General features: G+C 42.1%; 1 protein-coding gene across 4 annotated transcripts in view; it reads right to left on the minus strand.

Moving 5' to 3' along the window:
* The window catches only part of larp4b (La ribonucleoprotein 4B), a 57,619-nt gene that overhangs the window by 10,126 nt on the left and 37,135 nt on the right, over positions 1-10,358 (minus strand). For 3 of the 4 annotated variants that reach the window (XM_005944733.3, XM_042213044.1, XM_042213042.1), the window contains 10 exons: positions 9,663-9,766; positions 7,581-7,691; positions 7,366-7,419; positions 6,579-6,785; positions 6,065-6,168; positions 4,823-5,086; positions 3,453-3,498; positions 3,100-3,270; positions 1,494-1,684; positions 410-521 (listed from right to left, as the gene is read on the minus strand). In XM_005944733.3, the coding sequence (XP_005944795.1) occupies positions 410-521; positions 1,494-1,684; positions 3,100-3,270; positions 3,453-3,498; positions 4,823-5,086; positions 6,065-6,168; positions 6,579-6,785; positions 7,366-7,419; positions 7,581-7,691; positions 9,663-9,766 (1,364 nt within the window). The remainder of the gene's footprint in view (positions 1-409; positions 522-1,493; positions 1,685-3,099; positions 3,271-3,452; positions 3,499-4,822; positions 5,087-6,064; positions 6,169-6,578; positions 6,786-7,365; positions 7,420-7,580; positions 7,692-9,662; positions 9,767-10,358) is intronic. The other variant, XM_042213043.1, reaches the window with a different exon arrangement.

The following is a 10,358-nucleotide window of genomic DNA, read 5'->3' on the forward strand; positions in this document are numbered from 1 at the left end:
TTATTGCTATTAAAAAAAGACCAAAGCTGAGAGGAAAGCAGGGGTTGTTTTTTTCGCCCCTCCATCAAAACAGATTTTCTTCTTTAAAATGCACCGTTTCCTTCTGACACCTCACACAGACCTAAATTAAAGCTGTAAGAGGAAATTTGCCTTTGGCTTGTTACAAGTAAAGCTTTCTTGGCTGCTACATGTGTCCGTTTTAAAAATGCACAGCTTTTTCCTCTAAAAATCGAGTTGTCTGCAATCAAAATCAATACGAGACTGCGCAGAATTAAGGTGCAATTAATTTGCCTTCTTTTCTTCAGGATGAGATTGATTTAATGGTGACTGAGGTGTCTGAGAGGCAGCAAATATTAAAAAGCGCCGGTGAGCAGAAAAAACAAAACAAAAAGGAGGAATCAATACTGACTGTGGCAGCACCGTTGACCTGCACCGATTTGCTTGCAGTGGACAGAGTCCCAGGAACTCGCTCCACAGACAGCTGCACCTCCTTCGGCTTCACCTCTGTCACCTTCACCTCCCTGGAATAAAGAAACATGAGCCAACAGCATTAGGGTGGAATAATGAATTTAACATCATTTAGGAGGTCTGCAGTCCTCGAAACGCACATAATGGCTAAAGAAGTGATCAGTGCAACACGAAGAGGCAAACTGATGACTGTAATAAGACGAGATCTAATCAGAAAGCTCCTCCTAACCTTAATGTGGCCAACCTAATATTCAACATTATCTTCTTGTGCAGCTCAGGACTTTGTTTTCTCGCAGACCTAAGTTTAAAGAAACAAAGCCTTGGTAATATCTTAGGAGGACTCATTTTAAACCACTAGGAGTTCGGAAGATGTCCGTGTGTTGTGGTTTACACATTTGCTTAAGAAGCAAGCGAAAGGTCCCCGGTTTGCTCCCAGGAGCAGACACGAATCCCTTTGGCGAAAAATATTCACTATAAAAATTCTACCTTATAAAACATCCGGAGCTTCCCGCTGTGGCAACCCTCGTGAATAAGGGAGCGGCTGAAAGTCGCCTACCCATTTCAGGGTGAGAGAATGAAGCCTAATGGTGCCACATGACTAAAATGACACATTTCATAGCTGTGAGAAACTGTCACAGTGCCATTGCAGGTATGGTGTGTGGCTGCCTTTCCAGTTCTGTAGTTAATACCCCTAATTTCCATTTTCTGTCACGTTTACTTCCTATAATGATCTGAAATAGGCTCACGAGCTTCCTGGAAAACGCTGCGTCTTTACCTGCAATGTCAGGCTGTTCTCGTGGGTGGATGGCACCTTTCCTGTCACATCCTCTCTCTCTAAATCGTAGGCTATTATGTTACACGCTTTTCTTAACAGATACTAGAACCATTATGATAATTAATGACAGCATTTCAGTGAATGCTGTGTATGTTCGCAGCCTTATCTTCTACCCTACGGCTGTCAGTAAATGGCTTTTTACAGACTCTGCTCTACGTGCTGCAGTCAACAACATCTGAGTGCTTCTTACGTTACTGGGAGGGAGGGAGCGGGACTGTGCGGCGTGCCAGGGGAAGGGGTCAGCGTCGAGGCGGGGGTCGTGGTCGGGGTGGTCGGCGAGGGCTGGAAGGTTGTGGCCATCGGGGACGTTGAGGACCGGAGAGGCTCTTTGGGACCCGCTGGGGAGAGAGTGCCTCCACTACTGGACTCAGCACTTACATTCTGCAGTGACATCAAGCAAACAGCAAGCAGCAGAAATGACGTATTACAGCAAGTTCTTTTCATTAGCAGAAGGAGAAGTTCTTTACAGGTGAGCGTATATCAGTGTACAATGAAAAAGCAGGACCAGTAGCTAAAGTTGCAGTGTTGGTGGTGCCTTCCTAAAGCCTTCTTTATACTTGTGCTGTTTTTCCATATCATAAAGAAATGCTAGATTAATGCTCCATATGGTGAGCCAACACACTCGAGAATCAGATTATTACTCTCAAGAGTCTCACCTTTACTTTGAGGAAGATTAAAAAAAATAGTAAAGAGTTTTCCAACATATTTCAAGGTACGTCTGTGAAGGTTCTCAGTCATCCAGGTCATCGTAGTCTAAGGAGCTTGGAAAGAAAAGCGTCTGGACTTCTTTAAATTGTTTGAAGACGTTTCACCTCTCATCCAAGAAGCTTCTTCAGTTCTAGGGTCAAAGAGGCGGTGGTTTACAACAACAGTCTGCCATCTATAATCCAGTTTTGAGTTCCCTTCCCAGACGCCTTAACGCCCACTCACATCCTGGGCCTTCTGACCTCAGGAAATCACAAGATAGGGTGGGGCTAGGTTTCATAATGAGCTTACCCGAAACCCTGGCTGACTGTGACCCACACCTGTTTTCACACCTTGGCTCATGTGATTAGGTAGAGGGGGGACCACCACAGGGATTAAATCTGGGACTCTCCACCATTTGACCTTAGAACTGAAGAAGCTTCTCGGATGAGAGGTGAAACGTCTTCAAGCAACTTAAAAGTCCAGACGCTTTTCTTTCCAAGCTCCTTAGACTATTTAAAGGTATCGTTGCAGTTTGAACAGCCTGTTTTGTTTTTAGGAAGTGCCTGAGTCGAGTCACCATGAAATATCTGCGTGGCAGCCGCAATAAGAGCTGGATGAATTCTCTATTCTTTCTAACACTGGGGCACCTTTTATGAAACAATTCAAAATCATGCATCAAAACCATGCTGACCCTTCACAAAAACAAATCACCAACATGGCTGATGTGTGTTGTGTGTGGATTACTGTCATACTTTCATGCTGTGTGCTGAGTGGCAGCTTGTCATGGTCACTCCCGATTGTTTTTTCTTTAAGAAAAATCGTATTTTTCTTTTGCACGCTCACTGCTCTCCTCACAAAAGTAAAACCGGCAAAATGGCGCTTCCTGGAGCAGGCGCTGTGATTGTACCCATCTTTACCACAAAACCTGCGTCTATTATCATCTTTGCTAACCAAGCACTTTACTGTATTATATTTTGTTTATACTAGAAGATTTAATTTAATATAACAATAAACCTCCAGGGCTTATTGGAGTTTACATTTATTCATGCATAATTTAACACACCACTGACAAACCTATAGCTCAGTTTGAGTTTAGCATCAGTTCCTACCCGTTCCTTGGAGTTTCCGACGACTACGCTGCTGGCCAGTCGGTTGTCAAAGACGTCGTCAGTTTTGAGCTGGCCGGCTGCTCCGGGCAGAGGAGGGAAGCTGGAGAGACCGAGCTCGAAGCTTGGAGATGGAGGTTTTGGAGGCGGAGGCGGCGACTGAGGCGTCACTCTCTACACAGAGGCAACAAAGAGTCAGGAAACAAAACAGGCTTCGATTCACTTTCAAGATGTAAGGAATACATAAGTACTAATCTTGGTTTGCTTCCTTTAAACTGAGCATAAACTCACAGAAAAACTGTGGAATTTAAAGTTTGAAAAGAATCAGAATGACGAGGATAAAAATCAGTACTTACTGTAAACTTTTCGTCCCTCTTTTTCCTAGAAGCAGAAACATTTTTCCTTTAAGAAAAAGAACATCTCAATTTACAAACATCCGTTCTATCTAAAAACACCGACTTCACCTTACACAACGTCACCTAGAATTAATTAGTTGAGACTGAAAGATTTTAATAGGTTGGAACCAAAGACGTGAAACGTGAAACATGGCCACAATCTCCCCTTCTGTTCCTCAGTTGGTGCACAGAATCGTGATGGCACAAGGAGGTTGGCCTCCTGGATATGAAATGTCACCACTTCATCATTTTATCCAGATACATGCAAAACTTTTAGTAGCCGATTAATTTTTGAGGAACAGCCGAAACAGGGCAAAAAAGATATAATTCCAGATCCCATTAAACACAGAGACAAGTAAACGTAAAGCTTAAGATGTTGGGCCACCAGAACAGCTTCAAGTCCTCTAAAAGAAACTCGCTCATCTGCTGTTTTAATGGTGAGTCATTCTGGAAGCGATCGCTGGCAGCACGACATAAATGTTTCATCAGAGGATAAAGGTGATCACTCAGAACAGCTTTGGATAAGGTGTGGCCAAAAAGCTCCAAAACATTACCTCACTCAAATTTGGCTGATGCCCTGTTCAGTGTCATCATCTCTTAGTTTGTCCAGACAGCTTCCAATGCGGCTGCTATTCTTAGAAGTCCTGCTGTGCCCACTTACACTCTTTGCTCTGCAATTTAGCCAGACGGCAAATCTTGCCTTTCGTTTTAAAGTGACGCAAAATCTGGATGGAGGTCGATCACTGGTGATGGGAGCTGGGTCTCAGTTTAAAGTTAGTTTGTAAGACTGAACAGAGTGAGTCATGCGAGGAGTGAGAGCAGGAGCACGATTCGCCTCGCTTTTAGTTTTTCCACTTTCACAAAAATTGAATCCAGTTGAAGAATCGAGGCTGGCGATTGGTCCGACAGGGCCTCCGCCTGGGCTGCTGCCCAACACAAAGTGCTGCGGACGCTGTACCACAACGAGCCGGTTGAGGTGTATGCGAAGATGATTCTGAATGGGAGGTTGGCCAAATTTAAATCAGGTAAGGTTTTTCATTTTTAGAGCTCAATTTCCAAACATTTTGACAGCACTTTGTACTGACTGTTTCCCCTAAGAGGACCAAAACTTCAGGAAATGTGTGGCATCCCATTTCCAAAGACATTGTGTCCAAGAACAAAAGAGAATCACCTGAGCCTGTTTAGTTTACTCATGTTTTCACTTTAGGACAACCACATTCAAAGTGTCAGCGTGAACTGTTGAATTCCTCTCATAACACTTTGGAAACCTGCACTATCAGAGGGGAGTGGCAGAGTTATTGCTCTACACAAGTAAATGATCAGTGCCTGACCTTCCTCGGCCGATCCCCAGCGAGTAGTCTGTGGTTGCGGGCTCCGTTACTCGCCCCGTGCCCACAGTGTCCCTACGAGGGAAGGCTGCAGTGGAGGGTAACCTGGTTCTGGGTTGGCTGGTGGGGAGTCGCGTTGGCGGGCTGCTGCGAGCCCCATTGAGCCTCTCGCTGGGAAAGCTGGCAAAGAGGCTCGGGCTGTCCAGTAGCCCAGTGCTGCGATCCGCTGTGGGGATGGTCGGCCTCAGGTGAGGCTTGCTGTGATTCCTGCAGAAAAGGAAAACCTTCTGAGCCCATGTGAGCATTAAAACTTGGGTTTAAAGTGAATAATCGAACCCTGGGCCTACAATAAACTCATTCTGTGAAGGACCCCGCAAGTGACAGGTAAAACCAGATGGTGAGATTTGATTTTTGCGTTTGTGTTGCGTCTTCAGCCTTTGGAGGAGTAAAAATCTACAAACTCAGTGAAACTGGAAGTGGATAAATTATTTAGATACAATCATTTCCCATATGCTGATGGTTTATTTACGAAATACAAAAGGAACTGATTTTCTGAGATTTTAGCTGCACAACCATCTCTGGGGTTTACAGAGAATGAAAAACAGCACACATCCAGTGAGCAGCAGCTCTATGATCGAAAATGCCTCGTTGATGTCAGAGCAGAGTGGCCAGACTGCTTCAAGCTAACAGGAAGACGACCTGAACTCAAAAAGCCACTCATTACAGCTAAAGTACGCAGAAGAGCATCTCTGAACTCCTCAAGCCTCGAAACAGAAGAGCTAAAGCAGCAGAAGACGACACCTGGTGCCACTCCTGTCAGCTAAAAACAGAAAACTCACGTGGGCTCACCAAAACTGGACAACAGAAGACAACTTCACAGACTTTTACCCCATTAAATTCATATTGTAACAAATCCTTAATTTAAAAAACAACAACAAAAACAACCTCAAAACTTTGATAAGCAGGTAAATAATAATCATATGGTTAATCTGTCAATCACCCCTGAGATTACAAATAAGTAAAAACAAATGTTTTATGTTCTATGTTCGGTTTGTTTAAACACACATGGCCACACAGCTGTGTGTCATACACACAACATTAGTGGGTGAACAGCTGATCACACCCTGTGTGAGGGTGATGGAGATGTGCTGGGACGACTGAGGAACTTCCAGTGCCAGTTTACCTGGATTTATTATTCCAACAGCACGTACATTAACTACATTGTTCCACTGAACTATAACAAACCTGTTCCTGGGCGAGTAGTGTCTGACAGTGAGGGGCGACGTCGCTGGTTTGAAACTGTGAGATGTAAATCCGTTGATGAACTGGTTGTTGTGAAATGGAGTAACCTGGAGACAGAAAAACAGTTAAATAAGATGCATTTAAGTAACAAATTATTAAGCTCGTCGTGTGACTTTTGAACTTAATGTTTTCTAATGTAGTTGTTGATATTGTATGTTTATAAAAAGTGTTTTAAAAATGTGAAAGTCGCTCTAAACCTATTAATGCTTCATAGCACCAATTTAAACTGTTTATATTTAATAAAGCAGCCACTACAGAAAGCACAGTGTATTATTCAGACCGAAAAAGTCCATATTAAACACAAGTAACTAAATTTAATCCTGGTGCTGATCTGCTGGTCCTGATTTAATCTTAAATCCAAAAACAATTGTGAATTTACCGTTTTTGATACACAACCGAGCACCTGTTTGACTTCTTCTTTCCCAAATCCAATAAACAAACAGTAACTCATTCTTACCAGCGCGGGGTCGATGAAGCTGTGTGTGGCCGACCAGGCCTGCGGCGTGATGAGGCTGTATAACGGGAATTGCTGCTGGGGGCTGTAAACCGGCGGGATGTAGTAGGATGTGTAGCGCTGCTGAGCGTACGGGTTCACCTCCACCGGCCGGTAACCGTTCTTTGGTATGAAAGTGTTGATAGCGATTGCCTTCGCCTTTATCCTCGCCTGGTAGAAAGAGCCCGAACAGAGAGAGAAATTAGCACCAGCGCCCAAAAGAGAGATCGATATTATAACTAACTGCTAATACAGTTGAGGAAAAAATACAAATAAAAAAATAAATTTCTCAACCGTCTTCACAAAATTTGTTTGTTTCATCGGTTGTTAATAAATATTCATGTGTACCATGGGCTTAGAGGTAATGATCAACGTTTTTCAGCCAAATCTAAAAAAGTGTTTTAGTACAGAGGAATGCAATTTACATTTACACGCTTCATGTGGTCCTTAAATAACAAGCAGACCTCTGAATGAACCCCTTAAGCAAAAACCTGTGATTTGTGAGCTGTCTACAAAAAAGTTGGATGTGTGCTTCTCTGCTGATTCATTTTGCATGACAGGAGATAATATTTGACTTTTGAGACCACATTCATGAACAAAAGTGGTTTGAATATAGCTCAAAATGCATAAACTGACAGTGACGAGAGCCTGAAATCACCACCAGCAGGGTGCATCTGGTTCTCGAGCATCTCTTGATTTGCAAATAGTTTTCTTTCCAGCTCAGCCTCAAACCAATAAAATGTGAGCCTACCTTTATTGGCTTCCCTTGGAAGGTCTTCACTTCCTCACGGAGATATTGATATGCCTTTAAAACAAAGGAAATGCAGCACAGCATTAGTGACTTAAAACACACGAAGTTCACTGATAACTTTGATGCTTAAACTCAGATTTAAATACTAGTATAAATTACTAATGAAATCAAAACTGAATGAATGCATGAAATTAACTGTCCACATATACGGATACCTGCTGTGCATCTGCTTCTGATTCAAAAGTGATGAACCAGTTGTCATTGTAGGCAAATTCACAGTTGATAAACTTGGGTAAGTTGTCCCCCTTAAAAAGAGCCTCAACCTCCTGCAAAACAAGAGAAACTCATTTCATTCCACTGTTTCACTACAGATCTGCTACAACCCCGGTGGCCCAGGCTGGGCAGCAAGACTATGAAAAAATAATAATGAAGATCTATTCAGTTATGTTTCCCAATTACAGATTTGTTGTTGCCTTACATGTTTATTTTCAATAGAATCTGCAATCAGAACAGCTGCCCCCTGCTGGTCATAAAACAGCAGGTTTGAGGCACTTTGTATTGACGTCACGCTTCAGACCTGGAAGCTTCCTCCATCTGTCATTATTGTCTAATGGCAGATTAGATCAGTCTTTGCTATATGTGAATGATTTCATAGGTGGCCTCTTGTTGGCACAGCTTGCACCGTGGGAAATAAACTACACAAGTGCTGTATTAGTTTAACCTGAAGCAGCTTCATTCAAAATTACACCTTGAAGCAGAGAATGTGTCCAATATTAAGGCTATTTTCCATTTTCCAACTGGTTCTTCAAGCAGCCAGATTCACCTTCTGGTTTTGTTTTGTCATTATTATTATTGAACTCCACAGAGTACTAGTTTACACATTCTCTTAACAAGCAAAACAAAACCCCTTTTTTTTTTTTTTTTAGCTGCGCCATGAAGTGCATCACAGAGAGCTGCACTACTGGGAGACCCCTTGTTGCTTCTAGAGATGCTTATAATTTTTGGCAGTTTGATGAATTTACTTCATATCTGCCGTAAAGACAATACAAGCATGTTTTCCAATTTCTTCTCTCTGTGGGTGCAAAAAGCTTTAAAGAAGCCTTCACAAATTCCCGCAGGTTAAACTGGACCAAAGGTACATTATTACATTTAATACTCGTAAGATTTAGACTACAAACAACCCATAATTGAATAAGCTGCAGAAAACCACGTTTCGCTGCTCCTCTCTCTATATTTCACAACTAAATATGATGCTCTGAGCAAAATAACTAGTGTACTTTCCAGTATTAAGGAAATATGGGGAATGATGTGATAGAAAAATATTGTTTATATGAGCAGATCTATTTGACGTGGACTTTCTGCGGAGCTGAAAATGCACCGCTGTGATAACAGTCATTAGCTCGGAGTCAGCTGAACTGAAAATGTTCTGCCAGGCTGGGGCAGATAAGCGAGTTACTGATATCACACAAGACTCTGCAAATGTTTTACCTTCACTGCTCGACAGGAAAATGCTTCTCAATAACCTCAAAATGTGTGGTTTGTGGTGCTTGCTGGGAAAGGACGGGTCATGACTGGATAAAATCCCGACTTTGCATTTTGGAAAGGTGAGGTGTCTACCTTAAATGTCTACTCTCTGGTCTCCTTTGGAGTCACGGCACCTCGTTATCATGGTTTAATTAGCTTAATGTGTAACAGTGACAGCATTCTGCAGACTCCGCTTTAAGCATAACAGAGATTGATTTAAAAAATATCCAAGAACACGACATAAAACACACCAAATCCTAAATGAATCAAGGATACATGTAGAGTTACCTGTTCAGGCACATATGATAATTAAAAAACTAATAATTATGGTGACTGAGGCATAAGAATTCACTATATTAAGTTATGCATTCTAACAGAAACATTAAATAATTCAGAGTCTGTCGACTTCATCCATGTTTGAACTTCATTAGCAGAATATTTCCCCTGAATTCAGAAATGAGTAAAATATTAAAGAAGAACTAAATTTAATTAACTAAAAGTAAACATTTATCTACTTGCATTTCTATTTACATTCCCAGTTTAACTACTGGGACTGTAAATAGAAGACCTTCTAAACAAATGTGAACAGACCATAAAGGCAAACTATCAATAAGACACCCAGACCAGACTGGCGTCTACAGTGTACATAAGCTATGCTTGTGTTCTAGGCGTGAGCCATTTCCATGGAATAATAATGCTTCTAGTGTTTGTTGACTCATGACAGTAGCGTCAAATGACAGACGTGTAATTGGACATCCTGTTTCGGCACTGACCTCTATGGGCGTGCTCTCTGGAACCTCTCTGAGGATCACGATGCAGCGGTTCTGATTGGGTCGCACCTTTTCCCCCTTCTCATCCACCTGGACCAATGGCAAAGCTGCAGGAAGCCATAAAGAAAAGGTGTTATGGGCCATTTCAGGAAGGATCAATCAGTACATCCCACCTAATAAGCCCTTCAGAATCAGCTAGTTTATTACGTACAATAACTTTCACAGATCTAATGAAACCTTGCAAAATGTTCACCTTCAAACTATGAAACGTTTCCTGGTTATGTGTCCTGAAGGAACTCACAGGTGGGCTGAAATTCTGTGTGATCTGTTAATCTGTTTCTGAAGATTTTCTTTTTCTTTTCTGTGAACTTAAAGGCTGATATCACCGTGGCCACTGGTCCAAAAAAGTCAGACCACAAATCTACTTTCTGGATGCATTTTGGTGCACGACTCCTCTAACAGACTTCTATTTTAACATGTGCAGATGTGACTACACTCTGTGTGTAACAGATATTAAAAGTGCTTTTCAGGCTCTGAATTTCATGTGGGTACCTCCTGTATTCACAAAGTTACGAGGACTTAAATATGCTGGAAGAAAATAATGCAAATTAAACACTGACTAATTCGCAGTTTTACTCTTATTTTCTATGACAGACACTCTCACACACACACACACACACACACACACACACACACACA

This window comes from Haplochromis burtoni, unplaced genomic scaffold (genome assembly GCF_018398535.1).
Source record: "Haplochromis burtoni strain Fernald_Lab_line unplaced genomic scaffold, NCSU_Asbu1 Contig_410, whole genome shotgun sequence".
NCBI lineage: Eukaryota > Metazoa > Chordata > Actinopteri > Cichliformes > Cichlidae > Haplochromis > Haplochromis burtoni.